Source organism: Planococcus citri, chromosome 4 (assembly GCF_950023065.1).
Source record: "Planococcus citri chromosome 4, ihPlaCitr1.1, whole genome shotgun sequence".
NCBI classification, from domain to species: domain Eukaryota; kingdom Metazoa; phylum Arthropoda; class Insecta; order Hemiptera; family Pseudococcidae; genus Planococcus; species Planococcus citri.
This window is the reverse complement of record NC_088680.1, coordinates 29,468,209-29,492,685: the sequence shown is the minus strand read 5'-3', so window position 1 is coordinate 29,492,685 and position 24,477 is coordinate 29,468,209. Positions and strand designations below refer to the sequence as shown.

Here is a 24,477-nt window from a genome sequence, read left to right as displayed (position 1 = left end):
GAAAGTTGTAAAAAAAAAAAAATAGGTAAATAAACAACACTTTCACGAAAACGTTTATTTAAAAATAAGAACATAATTTTAACAAAAATTAGAGATCACCAATGGAAACACTATTATACATAGAATATTAAAAAAATAACATCAATAAAATGATCACTTTATATAAATAGGGATATTCGGTTAAATGTTTGATAAGATAGGAACTTAAATTCTCAAACATCTTAACTCCGAATAAGTATAACGAGTAAAGTAGAAGTACTGAAAAATAAAAAACATAAGATTATTCAAATCATAAAGAACATAAAAATACGTACAGCAACCAGCAACCAATTCTATTCACCAAGTGCTTTTTTCACGAGTAAAAAAAAGCGATAGAATTCAAAAGCTACGGGGGATTTCGAGTTATAATCTGATGTTATCCAAGCAGAGCAATTTACAAAAGAAAGTTATAAAAAAAAATGGATCAATCGTTAAACAAAATAATAACTCATAATTACGTGTGAAAAAAAATACGTGACGGAATAAAAATTAAACTTCGATGTAATGTACTCGTACATTTGACCAAAGCAAAAATAAATACGAAATCGACAGAAAAAGCAAAGTAAATACACATACATCCTACATAATATAAACAAAAATATTTTCGGAGTGCGGTAATTAGAATGAATTCTACCTGTTTTATACAAACAATGAGTGAATTACAAGCAAAAGTATTCTAGATGCGAAATCACATTTTGAAATAAATTTTTTTTATTACCTTACTTCTTTTCAGCTTTTTTTGGTACATACTTTGAAAAATCCAATGTTTTTTGTTTCTCTTCCAATTGTACCTCGAAATCACTCGGTGGTCTAAATAGAGTATCGACAAATTTTAGATCAAATTAAACCTGTGAATTGATTAACAATAACGAAGACTCACTTATACTGAGGGCCGATGATGTTTTTACCAGCTATCGCACACAAATCTTTCATTTTTGAGCAAGTTTTCGAACGTAGCAAGACTCCTTCGTATAAAGATTGAGTAAAACTATTACTCATAGCTAATTTCATCTTCTGAGTTTTCACCTTATCCTCGAACTTGACAACGAGGGCTTTGAGATCACTCAATTTTTTCACCATATTAAGTAGTTTTTCTTTCTCTTGGGCATTGGTTTTAAATGACGTATCCAATTCGCCTAAGCTTGATAGTAATTTAGATCTGGAATAGAATACCATTATAAGCGAACTTATCTAAGACAAATATATAGGTATGTAAGATTAACAAGATAGGAAACTGTAACCTTATTTCTATTAGATTTTCTTCAGCTTCAACTAATAAATCAAATTCAGTTTTAGTTTCGGGTTTATCGTTAGAAATAGAAGGAGAATCTCGAGGGGGAGGGCCGGAGCTCTGAAACATACTCATATTAATATTATAGGCAATCAAAACGAACGCATTATCGATTCAATTAATAAAGCATCGAATTCTCAAACTAATTAATTTTAAATACAAATATAATAAAGAATAAATACTAAACTTGGGATATCCGGTATGCATTACAATGCAATGAAAAATTGCAAGAAAAATTACCGTATCGCATGACAACGAAGAAACGTCTCCAATTTTGATACATCCAACATCGAATATTTCATCGGGACCCGCTTCGTGGAATGGTTCTTCTTTGATGAAAGTCGATGTATCCGCAGTAGTCGTAGAAGGCGATTCTTTCGAAATGAATTCATCATTGGGTAACTCTTCTGGTTCCTCCAAAGGTTCCTGTTTAATTTTAGGCATTTCTTTTTCTTCGTTGTTTTTCAAAGAAGAAGAAATTACGGGATGAGTTTCCAATGACTTTAAAGACGAGACTGATTCAGCAGGTGAGTCTTCTCTCGAACTTTCGTCTAGATCGTCGTCGTTTAAAGGTATTATGAATTCTTTTGGGTTCACTTTTGAATACTGATTAGTACGATTGATCGAATAGCGAGATTTTACCGGGTTGTTCAATTTTAATTTAGATTTGTCCATATTTAAGAAAGGTTTTTTCGAAGGGAAGGCAACAGGAGGGAGGTTATTTAGTTTATATCGGTCGGATTTATTACGTATCAACGAATATACTTTACGATTCGATATCGGTGGCACAAGATTAACTTTACGAAAACTACACGAAGTAGATTTTTTCGGCAGGATAGGTTTCATTGACTTGGGCGAACGAATTAACGCGGTTGAGTTAATGATCTGGTGTGAAGTCTTCTTTAATTTTTTTGTCGGTTGAAGATCACAGCTACGTTGAGGAGGTTTGTTATAGATTACTTCGGGTACTGATTTCATCGTAGGTTTTGATTCAGTTGATTTTTTAGGCACGGGTTGTCTGACTTGTAGTTTCACAGCAGTACTATCATCTAATGGTTCTTGTTTCGGTAACTCAGGAAGTTTTGTAGAAGCGTCTGATTTATCAGACTCTAAGCGTTCGGATACAGGTTCAGTCTTTCGAGGAAGGTTTGGAATTGATTTATTCTCAGGTTTTTGACAAACCAATTTTTTCGATTGGTTTTTGACTATGTGACCATCGTCACAATTGTTACGTTTCACAGTAGTATTCCATGTCAAAGGTACATCCCATAAAGTGAACTCAGTCTTAGGATACCACGATCTCGTAGAACCAATCACAACTAAAGGTTCGTTTTCAGAAGCTTCGTTATCTTTAGAGATAACTTTATCGACCAGATTTGTATCAGGCACAGTGACCGATTTTCTATTTTCTACGGTGTTAACTTTATCGGCCAGATTCGTATCTGGTACTGTAACAGTGTTAACTTTATCAGCCAGATTCGTATCAGGCTCTGTAACAGTGTTAACTTTATCGGCCTGATTCGTATTGAGAACTGGAATCAATTTTTTATTTTCTATAGATTCGTTGATTTTTTTCACGTCTTCCGATAATCCAGAAAGCAGCGAAGTAGTCTCTTTCAAATATAGTACGTCGGGTTTAGTCTCCAAGATAGGTTCTTCTTTTACTTTAATACGTTTTGGAGGAGAATCACTTTGTTTCTTTTTTCCTCGTTTTTTACCACGTTTTCTATGATGACGCCTTGGTAAAGGCGTCGAAGACTCTTTGTCTTTCGCAGCCAAAAAATTACTATTGCGTAATAGTGATTTCACCGCTTCAAATCTCAACTTCTCTTCTTCAGTTAGGTCTTCGAGTTCTTGAATGGTTTCTTCATTATCGTTCAAGAAGCCAGTGTTTTCTAATAAGGATTTCAGCGCTTCCAATCTGCATTTTTCTTCTTCATTGTTTGGCTCGTCGACTTGAGGCGATATTGGTGCTTCGGTTTGTAATGTATTTACATCGGTATCATCGTTGAAATCTAAAAAGTGGACAAATTCAAAGATATTAGCAGTAAAATTGAGAGTTAGGAACAAAGGATGTTGGGTATTACGGCTACCTCCGTGAATGATGTCAGATAGAGAACAATCTGATATGTCTTCCAAAACTTCTTCCCGGATTTCACCGTCTTCTAAATCATCTTCATTTTTCACTACTTCCATTTGGGAGGGTTCTATTACAAAACTTATAATATAAAACTACACTAAAATTTAAATATAAATATTTCTTTTATAACTTCATTAGTTCACGGTCATGAACGTCATAAATGAAGCAATTTTGAGAAATTTGATATCAGTTCGCGGTTGGAAGCTCCAGGGCTACGTATTTAATTTTCAGACCCGGATTGAAAAAATTGAAATGAAAGCGACATCTTTTGGTGATTTAACTTACTAATTGAGATCGCTGGACGGTAGGGAACTCTATGGACGGTTGTTCAACTTTTTGTATTTTTTTTCCCAGTAGTTTTTGCCTTTGGTCTTGGGTCTTGGTCCATGTCTTGTCAAATTGTCAGTAGATTTTTAAGTTTAATTTAAATTTATTTCATATGAGCTTGAGCTTATTTATCTCATGCTCATGTCTGGAACTTATTTGCAAGTGCAAAGCAACAGCAAGTGGTACAACACAACTCAGGTACAAGTGTACAACAAAAACTTCTTCGACCTGAGCAGGGTTGTACAAAAACGTGTTTTTTTTAAAAAAAACAAAAAAAACGTTTTTTTTTGTTTAAAACGTTTTTTTTGTTTTAAAACAGTTTTTTTTACTTGTTTAAAACTATGTGTTTAAAACGCGTTTTAAACACGTTTAAAATGAGTTTTAAACACAAATACATTCGTTTTGGGTTCATCAGACATCAATTTTTAAGATGTGACGTCATAAAATAGCTATACAACTCAAGAAATATTGAAAAATTGGAATCAAAACACAAAATTTGTCTCTAAAAATACTGTTTGTTCAATTTCACTTTTTTTCAACAAGAAATTAAAAAAAACGTGTTTTTTTAGGAAATTGGAGTTGAAAAAAAACACGTTTAAAACAAAAAAAAACACTGTTTTAAACGGTTTTAAATGGCCTTTTTTGTTTAAAACATCGTTCTGTTTTTTTTCAGTTGTTTTAAACGTGTTTTAAACATGTTTAAAACATTTTTGTTTTAAACATGTACAACCCTGGACCTGAGAGTGGTGACAAATAAGACTCGGGAAACACAAGTATAGGTAAAGTAAAACTACAATTCTTGGTTTGATTTGATAAAACGTCTAATTTATGATTTAAAATAATATACATATGTACCTATTTGCGTAAACATAATTTATGTGACGGTGCATTGGTGCAAAGTGAATGGAAAGTGTCTCAAACAGTCAAACACTCATTTTTAATACTGAATTGAAATTATGAATGCCACAGCCACATTCAGCACCTACCTACTACATATCATCAGCGAAGATGGCAGAATCTCGAACAATATCGTAAGTATATCCAACCTCGGACATGTTTCTTTTGAAATTAATGCCCATGTATTTGATAATTTTAGGTTTATCCATATCTTCGCTGGGTTTATACATTTGGGCAACTTCTAACGCGTTTCTGGCGGTCAAATTGGACTTGATTTCGATAATCATCATTACTGTTTTGTCTTGATTTACCATAACTATATCAGCTCTCCTTTTGATTTTTTTCGTATTAGGTGCTAGTTTTGAATCTTCGCATAACATTCGAACCTCAGCTGACGTACCCGCGTGGAATTTTTTAGCCGAATAATATATCAACGAATGGTAGTGGAATTCTTTCTCTACGTGAGACGATATCAAATTTTCAGCCTTTGGGATGAGGTTCTGCAGAAGAGTTTTCAACTTGATAAGCATTTTTCGCGTTACTTGCGTTGTGTCTAATATTCTTTTCAGTTCTTCTCCTACCGATTGAGCCTCTGGACCTAGATTTTTTCCGTAAAAGTCGAATAGGTAGAATGAAAATGCGGTTTCTATTTCTTGATTTGGTATCGTGTATACGTCAGCTTTTGCGGTATAGCTGAGGTACCCGCTTTCAAATAAGTAGGAAAATATAACATTGACGTCCACTTGTTGGGCCGGATAGGTATTTTGTGTTTTTGCAAATAACACTTTCAGAAGTTCGATATCTACGCAGGGGATCAACTTGAACTGCACTTCTTTCAAGAGCACCAAATGCGATAATTTATCGTAAACGTCGTCATCTTTGGTGAATTTCTTGAGAAAATCAATCGAACCACTTTCTGCCCAAAATGCCGGAAACGAAACATTTTTATCGACTTGAGTTAAATAGCTCGTAATGGAATACGTATTGTATAAATCTAACACCATTTCTTTGACGGAATACCCTTTATAAAATTTAATAACTTCTTTTCCAGCTTCGGCGTCGTAATTATGGCGTTCCAGCAAATCATCGACTTCTTGTTGTATCAAACCGTAGTAAGGTGAAAAGACATGATCATTGAGAAAACGATGATAATACACTCGTTTGGTTTTGGCGATAAATAAAGGCACCATAGTGTTCGTAATACCGGATATAAAAGCATATTCGACGTAGTTATTTTTCGACGTCTTAAGCAATCTCTGAACCATTTCACTAATCAAGTTGATGATCTCTTGTATATCGAAATCCAAGTCCTTTGTAATAGCGTCCACTATTGGAATATCGTACTCGTCCACGAATACGAAAATTTTCTTCTTAAAGTATTCGTACAGAATTTTGGATAAAATATCCAAACTGTTTGGAATATCAAGTACGCTTAAATTCTCGTCCAATGCTTTCGACATGAACTCGATTTGTTCTTGCTGAGTTGACTTTTTTTTACTACCGGCGCCAATTGGGTGTTTTTTGCTCAAAATGTCATAAAGCCAACGATACATTTCAAAACAATTTTTTATTTTTTGACGTAAATTCGATAATGTACGATTGAACGTCGAGTCAGTGATGTCGTGAAGTTCTAAATGAATGATCGGGTATTCGGCTAAATGATCTTTTATCGTGGTTTTACATTCGGAGATCTGAAGGCCTAGTGATGGGTTTGTGAAGAGTTGATAACTCGACGTATCTTCTTTCTTTTTCACGTTACCAGAGTCATCGACTTCGATTTGCACAAATCGTTTCATCATATCTATATTGATACTCTTGCCAAATTTTCGTGGACATGTGATCAGGTGATATTTCCAAGGGTCTGAATGATTGAAAAATATTTCGATCATCAGCGTCTTGTCGACAAAAGTTGAACATTTTGTTAGGCCTTCGAAATCCAACGCTGTTTCAGGTGCTTCGGGTGTTTCTGTAGGTTCGACTGTTGTCGTGATTTTGGCATAAATGAGTTGGTATGATGTTAAAATCGCGCATAGTTCAATAAAAAATTTACTCATTGCAAAATTCAGAATGTTACGTTATAAAAGTTTAGTCTTATGAAATGCTTGTTCCGTTAAAGTTGAAGTATTTGCCAAGCTGTGAACATTTTGTTTCAACGTGATAAAATTATTCATCGAAAAAAATAATACGAGCATTTACATTTTTGAAAAGTAGCATTTTGGAGGATACTGAATCGATCACAATTAGAAATATTACCAGAGATCTCTAAATTATCATTGAATTTCGATCGTTTTTTTCAATTGAGACGATTTTCTCATTTCATGTTTTGATTAGGTGTAGTTTGAAATATCAATCATAATATCTTTTTAATCGAATCGGTTTTATAGATTATGAAATATTGCTAGATAAAATGATAATCATCGTTCATTATTTAAAAAAAATTTGAACTTCTACTTTTTGAGCGTGTGACTAAGAATGTGAGCTTCCCAAATTTTTCGAAGGCGTCCATCACATTAATTTTATTGCTAATTTCCATTGGAAGGTGACGACCTTCCTGAATTTGCATTCATCATCGAGTTGGAGCTATATTTATTATAATTTAGTTGGAAATGTAAAAAAATAGATGGGCTTCATAATTCGGAAAGCTAGAAAAAAATACGTAACACGTACAAAAACCGCATTTTTGTTGGAGATTCGAAGTTTTTGAAATTATTAATTAATATACCTACTTAATAGGCCCAATTATTAATAGGTAACTTCGTAACAAGTTAAACTTTTATTTATATATCAATTTTTTCAGACGTTTTTCCATTAATCAAATTTCAAGAGTCGAGACCCATTTAGCAGAATCCTAAGAGCCAGAATGATTGCAGAAAGAATTTAGGTATCAGACAGGTATAATTAATGATTTTTGAAAAAATTGAAACACAATTCAATACTAGGTATTATGTGATTCTATTCTTAAAAAAAAAAAAAAAAAAAACGTGAACATTTTTTCCATATTTAAATTCAGATCTTGAACGTAACGTTTATTTAATCATTTTTTTATAAATCCACGCGTTCAATATTTTCCTACTGTGGATTGAATAGGCAATTATTCTAACCTTGAAGCATGTTGCTTCAAATGACATTCACCTTTCAAATATTTTTGAAGAAAAATAATATCGAATTTTCATCGTGACGTTATCACAAACATGTGGTTTGCTTATCAGTAAGATAAGGAAAACAAAAATATGCAAATGAATTTCACGTGATTCCTAAAAAATGATAACTTATTTGCAAAATTGCGTATGCATGATGGAATTTCGTAATATTGATCAAATCATTTACTTACCTAGACCTACCTACCTAAAAACAAAGTATTGTATTTTATGACCGAATATTGTCCAATGTTTAAACCATAAGTCCTGTGATTGAAAATTCTCGCGGTAGTGATAAAAATTTTAATGTGCTGTTATTAAATTCATAAATTGCATAAGTGAGAGTGATTTTGAAATGGAATACATTATGAGACCATCAACAATGAACCCTACGATGCCCTCTGAAAGACTCGATTTCGATACAGAATCATCTGGTTCGTCATCTTCGAACGAATGTTCGTACATATCTTCAAGAAATCATAGGAAATGTTTCTGGAAAGGTAAGTAGGTAGGTATGTGTGTTATAATATTTTTTGGAAATGGACTAATGGAATTTTTTGTTGATCAGGAGGTGGTGATTATTCCGGTGCTGTGAATAAAACGCAGTTATTTCAACATTGCGTGAAAAACAAGAAGAAACCTAGAAAAGACAAAACCGAAGTAGGCTATGGATGAATTTAAATTGCATTCGGTTTTGAAAATTTTAATTCGTGTGAAAATTGAATTTTTGGAATTTTCAGGCAGTTTGTACGTTTATTAGAAAAAGGGTTCAAAATGTTCGACATTCGTTTCAGAATAAACATACGACCATTAAACTCATCAACGTTCCAGTTAAAATGAATAATATCTTGGATCTGTATCATAATTTTATTCGATTTGGTACCATAACAATGATCCAGGTCTGGTCATTCGTTCCGGTGGCAAAATATTGCTTTGCGTTATGTTAAATAATCTAAAACTATTAGTTAATAATACATACCTACTTACCTCTCTAGGCTCAGAGAAACAGTAATCCATACTGCGCGATATTATCATTTCTACGCAGCGAAGATGCAAAAAGTGCAATGGAAAATGCCAGAAAAATTATTCCAAACGTAAGAGCTGTCTGGTGTATGGATGCATGTCTTTCAACCACGAATAACGTGAGTTCACATAGACATATAGGTGTATTTAAACGTATAAAATAATCATCTTCGATCTAAATACCTACGTAATTTGCTCGCGCTTATGTAATATTTTCACAGGCTAATTACGTTTACACCGATGATACGTGTTCTTCGCAAAATATCTCAAACAGATATAAGCCGAATGATATTCTTTCCGATAAGCTTTATCGTACTCAGCAACTTTTTAACGCTGACGATAGAAATCACGCTATTCCTAATTACGATACGGTACATTTGCATACTTACTTTTCCAGCTTCCGGCCATAGGAGGCCTATTCGTTTACAAGTATGCTGATGAATTATATTAATTTGAATAATTACCAGTTGTGATTTCAGAAATACGAACAAAATTTGGAGATACTAATCACCGAATTAATCCGAAAAAAGAATAGATTACTCTCGCAGCAAATGAATTCCATGAGGGAAATAATACAAAAAATAAACAAATGCGAGATTGGTGGTCGAGAAGAAAAAATATTATTAGAGCTGCTGAAAAAAGTACAAGTGCGTATTTTTTTCTCTCAAATTCATTTTGAAGCTATTTGACTTAATTATATCGCTTATGTAGATTCAAGTTCAAGAAAATAGAAAAAGCATCGACTACTCTGTCAAACAAAGGAATGAGTATTTTGCCAAACGGAAAATGTTGACCAGTTGGAAAGGTGTAGAAAAACCAACTACCGTTTGTCCTCCTTGGATATCTGCTTTTAGAACTGCATCAGCAAAACACGCCCAAAGTATGAAATACAAAGAGAAAATGCGCAAAAGAGGCAAGACCGTCCGAGTTTTCCCGATCAGTGATGATGACTCTTCAACTTCGGAATCTGAAAAAGTATCTGTTGTTAGTAGCGATGAATCTACGACCCCGAAATATTATTCCATTTTTTGCAGAAAAAGCGCTCTTAAATGGCCTAAAAAGTTACACGTGAGTATTTGATGTTGCAAAAGTATTAGCATTGCTCTATTTTAAATGTTTTCGTTTTTTTTTCAACTTTTTTATTTTTAAATTGAAGGATGAACGATATGAGAGTGAGATGACTCATCTTCTTTCCGACGATAGCAATTGTCATGAAAATGATTGAGTATGAACAGGTAAGTCATAAGCATAGAGTACCTTTACTTTATTTTTAAATTGACCTACGATTTTTATATTATTCATTTTAAATTGCTACCTAAATTTTTTATTTATTTAGGAAGACGTTTTAAAAGCAGGTAAACTAGATTTATGTCTTTTTAAATTGTGATCAAAAATTCGAATTTGAAATTTTATCAGTAAATTTTTATTATAAAAACGTACCTATAGCCGTATTTTTCATATTGTAAAAATTATTCATTTGTTTATTTAATATTCTATTCATAAGCAAATATGTATTTCTTTTTTGTGAAAAGTCTTGCAGTGTTGAAAATTTAGCTCAGGGGTTTTTCATCGAAATAAATTGAAAATAAAATTTACTTTTACTTACTCCAATTCATTGTTTACTTGATCTCTAATATATGTATGTAGGTACCTACCTAGTTTTATTAAATTATTAATTTATTTTATGTTTTTGTTCGAAATTAAAGTAGCTCAATTTGAAATAATTTTAGATTTTTGAAAAGGTAGAAGATTTGAAATGTTTGGAAAAAATAGAAATTTTTCATCTTTATTTTTAGAGTTTCCAAAAATTGTGAATGATTTTTTTGTTGAAGATTTTCAAAGTTTCCCCCATTAAAGGAAGTAATGGGCATTCCAACTAATGGGGGGAAAAAGATCTAAAATACCTACTACCAGGAACAATTTGAAACCTCAAATTCTGTTTTTCAAATTTTGAAAAAATTTAAATGATGAAATTTTGACCAATAATAAGAAAAATTTATGTAATTGAGCTACATAATTATTAAGGCTAAAATTCAGTGCGTAACTTATTTTCATCCTCAAAATTATAACTGTAGGTATCTAAGCTGTTTCGAGTTGTTTCAAGCAGCTCTGAATGCTTCCAGAAAATCTTTGAGAACCATAATTTTTACAAAATAGTATGTTCAGTTTGAGCTACATTTTGAACCTTCTAAGCTGATTAAAGGCGTTTCCGAGTCGTTTTGAACAGTTCTGAAGCCTCCGGCAAGTTTTTGAAAATTCTTAAATCGACTGAAAAACACTCGTAAAATCGGGAAAATCGATTAGAGTTATTTTCGAGTCGTTTTGAGCAGTTCTGGAGCCTCCAGTAAATTTTTAAAAATTACAATTCCTCTCAAAAGGCTATAGGTGGATAAGTATGGCGAATTTGCCCCCGAGAGCTTCAGGGTTGATACTTGCATGGAAGGTGGGTACCCTTGAGCACCTTCCGTCACGAAAGTTTCAGACCCCCAGACCCCCTCCCCCGGTTTTTGAGACCCCCCCTTTTCTGAAATTACAATAAAAATTATTTTCTCAGCCCCATGTGAAGCGATTTTTTAAATTTTCTGGTATGTTGTAAACATCCATAAGAGGTATCCCCACAAAAAATTTTACCCCCTCCTCCATATTTTCCCCTCAAAATGGCGTTTTTTAGCTTTGTTTGCCTGTTTTAGCGATGACCATGATTCGGCACAAAAATGGGAATAGCATTTTCAAGTGTGTTTTTCCGCCTAAAAAACATACATATATTTTTTTCAAAAAAATTTTGTGGTGGTCAAAAATTGAAAAAACTTGAAGAGGGGGTAAAAATGGATTCTGGTGTAAATTATTGTTTTTGGGGAACGAGGTGTCGTTTCCATATGAATCGAACCCCCCGAACACGAATATGACGTACAATTTTATGCTACCCTCAACCACACCCCTCCAGTGCCTTTGCCCCCACCTCAATTTTTACTGTATTAAAAGTTGAGCTATTTTCATAATATTGGTGTCGTTTTCATATGACTCGAACTCGAACACCCCGAACACGAATATGAAGTCCAGTTTTATGCTACCTGCATCTACATCCCTCCAGTGTCTCTGCCCCCTACTCAATTTTTACTATATTGAAAGTCGAGATATTTTCATAACGTTGGTGTCGTTTCCATATGAATCGAACACTTCGCAATGCGAATCGAATGTGCCTATGAAGTCCAATTTTAGACTAACCTCATCCACACCCCTCCAGTGCCTCTGCCCCCAACTAAACAATAAATGTTTTTACCAACTCCGATCAATCTTCGACCAATAACTACTTAGGTTGTTATTACTACTAAAAGTATGTTTCGCGAAGGTTGAAATGAAAACTCAACGAGATATACAAAAATTACTAAAAAGAAGTAAAAAAAATAACCATCGCAAGGTTCAAACTTCGAGGTTTCCATTCGTACCAAAACGACACCAACATTATGAACATAGTTTTACGCGTTTTAAATAGTAAAAATTGAGGAGTTGGCTGTAGCCTGGAAGGGGATAGATGAGGGTAGAGCTAAATTGGACGTCACATTCTTGTTCGGGGTGTTTGATTCATATATATGAAAACGACACCAATATTATTATATAGCTCAACTTTTAATATAATAGTAAAATTGAGGTGGGGGCAGAGGTACTGGAGGGGTGTGGTTGAGGGTAGCATAAAATTGGACGTCATATTCGTGTTTGGGGGGTTCGATTCATATGGAAACGACACCTCGTTCACCAAAAACAATAGTTTACACCAGAATCCATTTTTACCCCCTCTTCAAGTTTTTTCAATTTTTAACCACGACCCACTACAAATTTTTTTTGAAAAAAATATATGTTTTTTAGGGGTCAAAAACACACTGCTATTTTGAGAGGAAAATATGGGGGGCGGGAGGTGAAAATTTTTGTGGGGATACCTCTTATGGATGTTTGAAACATATCAAAAAAAATTTAAAAATCGGTTCACATGGGGCTGAGAAAATAATTTTTATTGTAATTTCAGAAAAGGGGGGGGGGTTCTCAAAATCGAAAATCGGGGCCTCGGGGAAGGGGGTCTGGGGGTCTGAAACTTTCGTGATGGAAGGTGCTCAAGGGTACCCACCTTCCATACAAGTATCAACCCTGAAGCTCTCGGGGGCAAATTCGCCATACTTATCCACCTATAGCCTTTAAACTAATTAAGTTAGAAAACCAATTTTTATACAAATTTCGAAAATTCCTTAAATTTTCACTGGGTAGGTAGGTTAGGTATAGGTACTTATTTATCGAATTTTACGTATCATGAAAAGTCGTCAATATAGGTAGGTAGAGGTACCTCCCCTCATAAAAAATAGTAAAAGTTGATGTGAGAGGACCTTTTTCTCGAAATGAGTTCACCCGTAACATAAAAAACGAATGGAATCTTAAAAAAAAATGTCAAAGAATAATCCGATACCATTTTATTACTTACCTATATGTATATGAACCGTATTACGTAACCTCTTTTTTTTTGGTCTCCGATTTAGAATTTGTTAGCAAATACGTGCCATCATTATAATTAATATGATGAAATAGGTAGGTACGTCGTCGGTTCACAGTGACCAAAGAACAGATGTCATGATCAACTCGAATATTGAAAAAAAATGTGGATGTAAGATATTAGAAATTTATCAACTCGTGTGTCTGTTTAACTTCCTGTTTTTTTGCCTCGAAATAATATGTTTGAAAAATTTCACTTGTAAACATTCTTTAACAATTAATGAGCCGACGGCTAGTTTTTTGAATATTGCTGTGATGACAATTAATTCCACCCAAAGAATTAACTCGATATTCTATACAAAACCTTATACTCAAATCGACACATTTTTAAGTTGTAGTAGAGTCCTTTCATCTTGCACCTAGGTGATGAACATCCTAGCGACGTCCCTGCTAAGTGGTTTTTTAAAAATGAATATTGTTCGATATCTTCCAATTTAAATCGGTGCCTTAATTACTACCTCGTCGATTTCGTTGAAATGCGTCTGTCACGACTGGCCGGAGTAGGAAGAATCGAATCGAATTTCAATATTCAATTAAGCTTACAGGCTTGTTTTGATGATACAGATTTCTTTCAACTTTGCATGGACAACTGGACATCTTTTATGCAACCGATTCTTTGAAAATGATTCAATTTCCTGATTAATCTTTTACCACGTGTAGGTGCTTAAACAACAACAATAAAATGTACGGTAATAAATTCCCAAGTACCACATGTGTAAGTAGATACTAGATACGTATCTTGTTTTATCTACAATTCTACACCTATTACTATAGGTAGGTAGGTATGTCGAAAATTGGAATTGAAATTTATTATACACCTTGTAGTGGTTTAAAATTGCAGGTAGTCTGGGTATTTTATATTCATCAAAGAGATGCATTCTATCACGCGATTGTCACTTCGTTTAAAATTTTAAGGTTACGTACTTCTAAGATCATCGCTATGATGAAACTGGTTTTTTTCTGGAAGGATGAAAGTGCTTTCTGATCTATAAACAAATACTCAGAAAATAAAGTTTCACTTTCGTTGGTCTTCGATTCGTGATTACACGCGTAATATTAAAGGTGTTGACAAATTAATACGAGTAAATATTGTAGGTACAAGAGTGTAAGTGGAATAGTGTACGGTTTTTTATTTTCGTTGTTTATGGTTGTTTTTATTCTTCGTTAACCGGTAATTATTTCAGACTTTTTTAATAAATGTGTTTATATTCGTTTTTTTTTTAGTGAATTTGCGAGTTTTTTATTTTTTTTAAAAATTGGTTTTGTTTTTATAGTTTTTTTGTGCTTGTGTTTTTTTTAAAGATGAAATTTAAATCGGTGTAGGAATTTTTTCAGCGTCGTTTTTTAATGTTTTTTGTTTACTTTTCTTCGACGTTTTTTTTTTTTTGGTGTTAAAATAAATTTTTCCTTTGCCTCTATTTTTTTTCATTTATTTATGTTTTTAATGATCTAAAACACTGTTAAATTTTTAATCCCTTGATCTTTTTAGGATGATCCGAAAGATACCTACCTATGTAGTTAGTTCAATGAGTGAATTTTGAAAATTCAATCAGAGAGGGTTTAATAGAATATTGGATTGGAATTCTTACAAGAACATTTCTCACTTGAAGAATAGGGAAATGGGCCAAAATTAGTTTTTTAATCCCACAAGAGAAAAAATTCGAACTAGTAATTAAAAGTCATGAAACTAAAAAATGCTTTTGAAAAAAAAATGTCCAATGGTTATGAACTTTACATACGAGTAGAACTTTAAAAATTTCATACAGGATTTTCAATTTTTTTTTATTTTACAATTTGAGGTTGAAGATTAGGTACCAAAAGTCTCATGAGATTACATTAGACTAATTTGAAATTTTGAAAAATTGATAAATTATGTTGTTGAATGAAAGTTGAGTTTATATGTTTTGTGATTAAAGCTGAGTGTTTTTTAAAATTTGACAAATTTTTCGTTTGGAAATTCACCTTTAGCATAAAAATCAATACCACCCTCGTAAAATTTTGGAGATTACTGCATCAGTTTTTAACTGCTTCTAGAAATTAATTTTAGAATTTGATTTTAAAAATTCAGTGAGAATTCCTGCAGCTATTGAGATGAGGTGTCAAAGTTTTCTGAACCATGAAATTTGAACAAATTGTAAAATTTTTAACGGGCCCTACCCAGGCTGTCAAAAGACCTCACACGTTGTCTCTTTTTGTAAGAAATCATAAATTTTTATGTTTTAAAATAAAAATTAGAAGAATCGTAGATCAAAATGAAAAACTTTTTTATTGAAATATTTTCAAAAACATGACAATGAAAATTCAAAATGGTGAATTTTAAAAAGTATTATAGACAATGCATTTTATTAGAATTTGACCATAGAAATTTTTGTTAAAGTAAAAATAGGAAAAAGTGCTCAACTTGATTAGCCATAATTTTTTTTATTGAAAAAAATTTATTTTCCAACTTTTTTTTCAAAAAATAAGAAATGTGTGAATTGATTGAAATCCAATTTTTTAGTCTGTAACAATGAAATTTCATTGAATCTTAGAATTTGAGGCTTTTTATTTTAAATTGTGGTGGGAGGGGAGAGGAGGAGGTTTCAAAATTAGCTACAGTAGAAATTTTAGCTTTAATAAACCGCAGAATTTATAGGACCTTTGGAAGGCCTATTATGAACAATTTTTTCGTTCCCAAAGTGAGCCTAAACCTTACATAAAAATCAAATCATTTAAACTGACTTCAATTTTTTTTTGCAAAATTTTGCAATCTAATGTTTACATCATGTAGGTACCCTTTTTTGTAAACAGAGTGATTAATAGACAAAATGGACCCGAAACTAATATCACCAAATTTTTTTCAACTAATATCTATACATATAATTGATCAATCGACGAATTTTGAAATTCTGAATCTTCTTCGATTTATAATTTTTTATTTTCTCAGACCCTTCAGGAAATTGAGACTTATGGAGGGAGGAGGTATTAACAACTTGGAATTATTTATGAAAATTGAAAAAATTCTAATATTCAGGTACATACTTACTTCAATTGATTAAGCCAGGTATTCAGTTTATGGATGTGAGTGTTTTTCTCTTAAGGGTAGGGGCACCAATTATGGACCAGTCCGCAATATGGACCAGCGCCCTTTCTCATTGGTAATTAGCGCAATCTGTCAGGAAAAAATGTTTTCTAATGTATTTTTCACCAAAAAAAAAACGAATGAGACAAAAATTACAACTGTAAAGTCAAAACTCGCTGAGAAGTTTACAAAAAACTGTTTTGAGACACTAAAAAAATTTTTTAGTGTGTTTTTCAACTTTTATTGAAATACATATACTTATATGTGGTGTATTATAATATCACAAAAGGACGTAGTTTCTGCTGGAGTGATCATTTTTTGCTTAAAATGAGGGTATGAACAGAAATTTTTGGTGCAAAGTTTTTTTTTAATGGGGTGCGCTAATATGGACCACCTGTGATATTGATTTTTTTTACTCATTTTCATCATTTATTACAGCTGCTGAAAAAGGAAATGCTTGAAATACTTTTTTCGTCCATTTGTACAGATTAAATATGATGTTTTGAAACGTAAAAATATGTTTATTTTGAAATCCTTCAAGTGGTTCATATTAGGCGTCCAAAATTTTGAACTGTCATTTTGACACTCGTCATTCAACAATTCAAAAAAAAATGTCAAAATTAACCTGCACTGCTTAAAATACGTCTTTCTGTTCATTTCTACAAATAAATATGACTTTTGAAAAATGTAAAAGTATGTTCATTTTAAAATGTTATAGGTGGTTCATATTATAGGCGTCCAAAATTTCCAACTGTCATTTTGACACTCGTCACTCAACAATAAAAAAACATACTCAAAGTTGACCTTAACCCCTGAAGTTTTGTACAGTGTTAGTGGAAGGATGGAACTTCATTATAAGCCTTTGTGGAGGTTTCTAACCCCTATAGTTTTCAAGTGGCAATCCTCCAAAAAAAAAGTGGTCCATATTTGGTGCCTCTACCCTTATTGTTGAACAATAATCAAAAAATTTAAAAACATATTATAAAAATCAAAAAATCTCTTTTAGAATTTTTTATTTGAATTTTCGGATTTTTAAGCCAATCCAGCAATAATATGTTTTGAGTCGGAGGAAAGGGGTGAAATTTGCATTTTGTACTTGGCCTCGTGGTCATTTTGACATTTAATCCCAACTGTTGTGTTTCTGTAACTCCCCCCTCCTCCTCCTATTCTATATGTTTTAAGGGAGGAGAGGAAGTGGGGTTTTAATGTTGTGATGTCATGTCTTTTGAAAAAGATAACTGAAATCTTCAGTAGACCATTTTGATAATGTATCATTAAAAGTATAATGCCAAAGCATTTATTTTAATGAATTATTTTAAGAATAAAATATTCGCGAGGTTGAAAGTGTCAAAAACATCCAAGCCTATTCTTACTCTACTCGCCCTTATTTAAAAGCCTACCCTATAAACTTGAAAGAAATCTTTTCTCATTACGCTACAAAAGTTTGCAAAGTAGGCACCTAATTTCAAAAACGTCATTTTCCCCATAAAACTTAGACAACGACGCTTAAACTTAATATTTTTACTTAAAAACTTATTTCAAAAAAATCCAACCTTTAACCTTCCTTCTCTTTTGATTTGTCTGTCGCATAATTCACATCACGCATAAGTAATAACTACATACATAAGTCTGTTTTTCAAATACTCGTTTGTCCACAGCCCATAGGTACAATGTCAGCATGGAAACCTACAGTCGTTGCAATAATGTTTATTGTATTAGGAGGTCTCGTAAAAGCAGGCATGCACTTTATAAGGTTAGCTTTATTGGCCATTCTCGGATTACTCGGCATGTACTTATTACATAAGCTGGCTCAAGACTGGAATAAAATCAGACCCGGTGGTGGCGGCGGCGGCGGAAATAGACCGAGAATTACTTCCTTGTTGGGTATGGCCACCAGATTATTTCGTTCTAAACGATCCGTGGATCCGCACACTCTCGTAAGTATCGTATATTCTTTGGTGCAATGAAATTTATCAGTAGGTTTTTTACATTTTTTTTTTTTTTTTTTTACCTTATCGTATAAAACTTGTTTTTGATCAGGTGCGATGTGATTTATGTATACAAATAGTGAAAAGAGGAAACAATTGTAATTGAAAATGCGCCTATGTCTATGTCGTTTAATTGTGTGATGAGGTTTCGCATGTCTTGTGCGCGTCTGGTTTCGGAAGTGACGTAATTTGACTGAGGGAGCTGTAGAGGTTGCATTGGATACGAGCATCACGACGATTGGTCATTGGGTTAAAAAAGGAATGCGAAATGATCAAATACATACATAAGTTGTACGTAGGTATGTACATAGGTAAAGTAAAGGTGATAGATGACGACTGTGATGTATTTTATTGAACCTTTCAATGGAAATTTTTGTACAGCTGGAGAACGTAAGTATTTGATGCCTTCGAGTATAGGAAAACATTCCATCCAAACGATCACTCATTTTAAATGGTTACGGATATTAAACCTAATTTAATTTACTTATTGCGTAGATTTTTACGTAATTCTCGAAGTGCCGAATGTGCATTTATATTTTTAAAAATGTATGTACTTTGGCCTAAATATGATGTGTTTTTTTTTATAGATGGATACGACGAATAATTTCGAAGATACTATTTCCTCCAAATTCTCAAATATTTTGTATTTTGATCCGATGGGATGTGCACGTAAATTCATCTGTTATTCATCTTGTAAACCTGCATCTAATTTAACCCAAAGTGAAAATAATTTACTACAAATGTTCAAGTAAGCATTTTTCATACATTATATTACAACAGTAAATATTACTCAGTAAAAACGTAGCTCAATAGACGAGTAAAAAAATAGAAAAAGTGCACCATCAGCAAAAAATTACAACGGAATAATACGATAAGATTTTTTTAGAATTTCCCATTTACTTTAGTTCATATAGTTTACGTGGAAATTAACTATACCTAATAATACCTGTATTGTATGTAACTTGATATAGGTACATATTTTGTCGATTAGATTCATTTTTAATTTTTATTCTACTCATTCGTCGCTATAATAAACATTTCAACAATAAAAACCAAAAATAGGTACATATAATTGTCGAACTCAACCTAGTTACGCAATCAGTGCATCAATAATTAAATATAATTACATTCATCCAGACGTAATTATTTATTATTAACATCAAATTGTGTTAGATGTATAAAATTACGATTAGTTGAGCATGGCACACATTTTACAAAATTAACTCACAGTGTGATTTTTTTTTCATTTACAGAACGGATCCCAGTGAAAGTCCTAAAGATCATAAAGCATTTAAAGTTTTCCACGATGCTGCACAACTGGGAAAAATCACCAAAAATGTAACACTTTGCGAAAAAGCATACAGATTTTGTTATTTAACGAACAAACAATTACATACTATTTACGCATTTTTATAAATTCCAAGTGTCTAGGTGTTTTATTTTGTAATTATCTGCATTGTTAAGTATATTATTGTATTTACAGTTACCACGAGAGCATTTAATTGGATGCTTTAATTAATAATTACCACCACAAGTTACCAAAAAAAAAAAAAAAAAAAAAATGGACAGGCTTATGTGTGAAATAAGTTACAGCCAAACTAGGTGTACCTACTTGAACTTAATTATGTTGATAATTTTGTGTGATTGAGTGCGTAGAATTTGAAAATGTATTCTATATTGTAATTAATTTAATTGAAGGAGTAAGTATTAAGTAGTTTTTAAAAAATGTGTTGCTAATAGATTGAATTGATTGCCCATCTATCATAAATTTGGAATCAATTAAATTAAAATGATTCTTTATTTTGTGGAAAACCTATTTTATACATTAAGACTGCTCAATGCTCAACGATACTTTGTATAGGTATATTTATAATCAAAAAATTATAAATTAAGAAACGGAGGCTGTTCTAAAATAATTTGTTTTAAATTTAAATTAGTGTTATTTTTATGCTAGCTTATAATATTATTTGTGAAAATATACTCGAATATACCATTTTAAAAAATATATCTCTGGTGAAATTTTTCGTGTAAAAATTATCCAAATTGTATCCTATATCAACAGGTCAACGATATCTCCTCAATAACTGCAAGTTTCGTCGACAACGAACTAGAAAATATTGAAAAACACAGTTCGATGAAGAGAAACCCGAAGCGGTCAAAGGATTCGACTCTGAAGCGTCGTGAAATTCACTCCAATAAATATTGTGCAATTAAAGTCAACAACGATAAATACCTGTATTAAGGACACGAAACATAATATCGAGTTTTTCAATTGTTAATTTGATTTTCCCAAGTTTTTACCACTCGTGTAAAACACATACCTAGGTACTGCTCTAGGAAAGGATAACAATTCAGTAGGACCGTTCGAAGTCAATAATTTTTACAAGTACATCGGTATTGTTACATGAACTACCTTGCTTCGTTGTTTTGAGGGGAATCGACTGGATAGTGGATAGATAATGCTTTGCATGTCGCCCATGTCGGTATCGTATCCAATAGCCAAAGGTTAGATACAAATCTATCATGTAATTATGAAAAACAATGCGGTGTAGTTCCACCAACATGGACGTTGTAGTTTAGTTTTTTTTGGGAGGGGGTAGTGTTGCGACGATTCAAAAATATCGCGATTCCGGATCGCGATACTGAGATCGTGAATAGACGTGAAAGAATCAAGAGATCGCAATTGTTGATGATCTTTGAAAAAAAAAAAAACTGCGAAAGCAATTTGAAAAGACTGAAAATTAAAATAAAAAATCAATTTCCATTTTGTTGGTTTAGTTTCTTTATGAAAGTTGAAAAGATCACGATTCATTGCAGATCTTGAATCGCGATCTTGTCAGAGAGGTACTACAGCGCGATTAATTTAATTTTTGGTAATTTTATCATTATGAACTCTGATCAAACCTGTGATTATCAATCCCTTTTTTTTGTTGGAAATTTTTTTTAAAAATATGTTTCTTTTTTTATAAAATAATTATTACCTACATACATATCTATTTAACCTATGTATATGTACAGGGTGCCCAGAAAAATATCGAGTACCCCTAAAAAAGTTTTCTACTAAAATACTTTGGTTGGTCACAGTGAATGATAATAATGATAGCACATGATTGGTTGTTGGACTGGAGAGATAACATTCCACCAATCATATGCATCTATTTCACGTTGCCAACCTATATTTTTAATGAAAAACTTTCTTAGGGGCACCCTGTATTTAATGAAAAATAAACAAATCCTTCCCCTTCACAGCTTTACTATAAATAGGTATAGTAGTATTATCACAACAATGTGTTATCAAAATACAAGAAAAACAAACAATAGCAACACAGGTACTTGTAATAGGTACATGGCGATACGAAATACGTAATTAGAAAAAAATGAATTAACATATGAAATTATTCTAAGAGTAAAGTATTTCATTATCATAATATGTTGAATCACGTTAGCAAGAAAGTTGTTAGTATATCTACTAAGCTTCCTCGGAAGTATAATTAACGATGTTGCTTGTTATGTTATATAGGTATAGGTACTCTTGTAACGTGGAGTACCCTGCACAGCTGCGGTATTATTGTTCTTATTAAAAAGAAAGGCGATTTAAGCATAACCAAGATATGCATATGCGATAATTCATTTCGTAAAATTTATGACAAACGTTTGCAAATTACACATTGTTATTGTGTAGGTCACAAATTGAATAATCTGCGGCATATTACGGTACCTACGTTTCTCAATGGAGTAAGCATTTTTTTTTTGCGGAAAATATATAACCATCTAGCCTAGAACTTGAAATAACTATTGGTATTATTCCTTTTGATTATCTTTTATGTCGATAACATCATAATTTGTGTAATAATGAATTGTATTTTTAATTTCATTTAGGTACCTAATCCTAGAATATGCAAAGCTACTTACGCAGATATTCGAAGAATACCGCTGGGTAGCGAAATCAAAATGGCACAAAATCAGCTGTAAGCGTTTGGCTTGAATACAATAACTTTGTAACGTTTTTATACAGTAATACCATGGGATACATAGGTAATGCTTTCAACTCAATATGCAACTATACTATATTCATCTCATCTCATCGTTGCACAGCACAGCAGCCAACGTAATCGGTAATTCCGCGTACCTACTGTGTACGATTTAAAAATGCAACATTTTTGATTTATCATTCAGGTTTGTCATCATTGCATCGACGCAGTGGTGAAGTACCCAGAGAACGACGAGAATTACAGAACATTACTTTTTTGACCGGAAATTCATATCCATAAGCATACATATATTGATGGGAGTATTCTGATCATAAAACAGTGTGAACAGAACACCTCTCCTAAACTTGGTCGAATAAACAGCACATTATCAATTTGTAACTTTTCCTTTGCTGTGCTTCAATCACTAGGTATTGTTCAATTTTCCAAAAAAAAAAAGTTGTACTCGTACTATTATAAGATGCGTTAGTCTATGAAAGAGTAATTTTGCAGGAAGAAAACGACGTAGGTAAGCTTACTTAATGTAGGTATTGAAATGCGAAGCCGCAGACATCGTAAATAAGAAACTTGTTTAGAGGTTGATTTTACCGGCATATAATCATATACTGGAAGTATTCGATTTAACGCTGCCTATGCTACCGATTCTTACACGTTGATGCAGATTTTTTACTCGAGTTTTGATCTTGTTTTATAAGGTACAACAACTCGTACCTATGATGAATCATCCGTACGCATGCATAACCTGTGAAATGAAATTATATTAGACTAATTTATAATAACTGTTTTGTTCATAGGTGTATATGTTTGTTGACAGAAGATTATTGAAACTTTCTATAGGTACTAGGTAGCATTATTTTTGTACATCATCGAGCCATACTAGTTTTGATACCACCACGTGTAGGTATAAAGTACTCGTATTATAATGGACAGGTGATCGTATGTAGTTTGATAGGTGCACTGTTGTTTCATTCGCTGGAATAGTTCGAATCATTACTTAACGTTAATTATTTTAAACAGCAGCACTTTCGAGCATATTTGCATCAGTTCATTGATTGAAAGTAATTAAAAGTGATATAACAGTAGGTATGTAATTGTCGTTTATCCGACACGATTGCATCAATATAATATAGAGAATCGATTAATGTTTTTGACGTCATACATAGTTCATTAATTTTTATAGATCCTGATGCAATTATAATCTACCTCTATTGTTGGTGATTTCGATGGATTACCTACTACCAATACTAGTCATTAAACTCGTTTAATACTTATGGGTTCTTCGGGATTAGGTATCGTAGTTGAGATTTGTCCTGGGTATAGGTACTGATAGTGATAAGTTATTGAGAATCAGAATTTTAATATAGCATTTTTAGTCGTAATGATTCGATGGACATCCGACATTGGCACGAAATTTCGAAGTGTTCCTTCGGAGTTTAATTACAAGTTATTATAGCTCAGCTACTTACTTGAGCACCTATAAGTATAGTACCTGCAATAATTGTTTTATTGTGTACCTTACCGCCAATTCGCTAATTCATAATTTTCTTATCTCTTGATTGAGTTAATGCGAAAGAAGCGCTGATCTGATAAGTAGAACGAGTTAACGATGATTTGAAAATTGAACATTTGTCGTTATTTGCATGAGAGTATTTTACCAAATGATAGTTATCTAGCTTTTAGTACATTAATAATAGTAAACGAATGAATTCACGTGTAGTATTTTGCACGTGATGAAAAAATACTTTATTATTACCTAATTATCGAAAATTTTCATGAAATGAGGAGTTTTTCAAGTTCAACCTAGACTGATATCTACAATAATCTAATGCCTATGAGATACTGGGAAAACATGAGGCAACCAAGATCGCAAGTTATACTTTCCTTCAACGTTCAAGAAGTTTACTTGTTAGTGTTCAGTGTTGAACGAGTTATCGCATTGTGTTTCGAAGGCGCAATTAATTGGAAATGATGGATGAACGTAAAACATGCAGACTGCAGATTAGGTAAGTAGGTATAAATGCAATATTTTTTCATTTCTCAATTTCAATT

At 32.5% G+C, this 24,477-nt stretch overlaps 4 protein-coding genes across 5 annotated transcripts; 2 read left to right on the top strand and 2 right to left on the bottom strand.

Moving 5' to 3' along the window:
• Positions 1–40: 40 nt before the first annotated feature.
• Positions 41–3,666, bottom strand: LOC135844744 (uncharacterized). 2 transcript variants are annotated; one of them, XM_065363078.1, is made up of 6 exons: positions 3,424–3,666; positions 1,571–3,345; positions 1,281–1,390; positions 920–1,198; positions 758–849; positions 41–258 (listed from the first exon to the last, which is right to left on the bottom strand). In XM_065363078.1, the coding sequence occupies exons 1-5, from the start codon at positions 3,524–3,526 to the stop codon at positions 759–761; spliced, it is 2,358 nt and encodes a 785-aa protein (XP_065219150.1). In that variant the 5' UTR covers positions 3,527–3,666; the 3' UTR covers positions 41–258; position 758. The 2 variants fall into 2 exon arrangements, with proteins under 2 accessions (XP_065219150.1, XP_065219149.1); XM_065363077.1 differs by having other exon boundaries at positions 41–849.
• A 927-nt stretch (positions 3,667–4,593) lies between these two features.
• LOC135843841 (uncharacterized) lies at positions 4,594–7,009 on the bottom strand. Its single transcript, XM_065361872.1, has one exon. The coding sequence runs from the start codon at positions 6,746–6,748 to the stop codon at positions 4,787–4,789; it is 1,962 nt and encodes a 653-aa protein (XP_065217944.1). The 5' UTR covers positions 6,749–7,009; the 3' UTR covers positions 4,594–4,786.
• A 662-nt stretch (positions 7,010–7,671) lies between these two features.
• LOC135843768 (uncharacterized) lies at positions 7,672–10,440 on the top strand. The gene is made up of 8 exons (XM_065361779.1): positions 7,672–8,331; positions 8,400–8,491; positions 8,572–8,730; positions 8,827–8,973; positions 9,076–9,225; positions 9,334–9,501; positions 9,566–9,922; positions 10,011–10,440. Exons 1-8 carry the CDS (start codon positions 8,187–8,189, stop codon positions 10,077–10,079), a joined length of 1,287 nt encoding a protein of 428 aa, XP_065217851.1. The 5' UTR covers positions 7,672–8,186; the 3' UTR covers positions 10,080–10,440.
• A 3,618-nt stretch (positions 10,441–14,058) lies between these two features.
• On the top strand, positions 14,059–20,378 carry LOC135844596 (uncharacterized). The gene is made up of 4 exons (XM_065362828.1): positions 14,059–14,561; positions 18,110–18,388; positions 19,027–19,187; positions 19,693–20,378. Exons 2-4 carry the CDS (start codon positions 18,122–18,124, stop codon positions 19,853–19,855), a joined length of 591 nt encoding a protein of 196 aa, XP_065218900.1. The 5' UTR covers positions 14,059–14,561; positions 18,110–18,121; the 3' UTR covers positions 19,856–20,378.
• The last annotated feature ends 4,099 nt before the right edge of the window (positions 20,379–24,477 follow it).

Bases quoted from the DNA above. Each gene is read 5' to 3' on its own strand.
- LOC135844744 (XM_065363077.1), bottom strand. From the start codon at position 3,526: ATGGAAGTAGTGAAAAATGAAGATGATTTAGAAGACGGTGAAATCCGG. The intron at 3,346-3,423 runs GTAGCCGTAATA...TCCACTTTTTAG, and splicing joins ATCTGACATCATTCACGGAG to ATTTCAACGATGATACCGAT. The intron at 1,199-1,280 runs GTTACAGTTTCC...ATTCTATTCCAG, and splicing joins GAAAATCTAATAGAAATAAG to ATCTAAATTACTATCAAGCT.
- LOC135843841 (XM_065361872.1), bottom strand. From the start codon at position 6,748: ATGAGTAAATTTTTTATTGAACTATGCGCGATTTTAACATCATACCAA.
- LOC135843768 (XM_065361779.1), top strand. From the start codon at position 8,187: ATGGAATACATTATGAGACCATCAACAATGAACCCTACGATGCCCTCT. The intron at 8,731-8,826 runs GTCTGGTCATTC...TTACCTCTCTAG, and splicing joins GTACCATAACAATGATCCAG to GCTCAGAGAAACAGTAATCC. The intron at 9,502-9,565 runs GTGCGTATTTTT...TCGCTTATGTAG, and splicing joins AGCTGCTGAAAAAAGTACAA to ATTCAAGTTCAAGAAAATAG.
- LOC135844596 (XM_065362828.1), top strand. From the start codon at position 18,122: ATGTCAGCATGGAAACCTACAGTCGTTGCAATAATGTTTATTGTATTA. The intron at 18,389-19,026 runs GTAAGTATCGTA...TTTTTTTTATAG, and splicing joins CCGTGGATCCGCACACTCTC to ATGGATACGACGAATAATTT. The intron at 19,188-19,692 runs GTAAGCATTTTT...TTTCATTTACAG, and splicing joins AATTTACTACAAATGTTCAA to AACGGATCCCAGTGAAAGTC.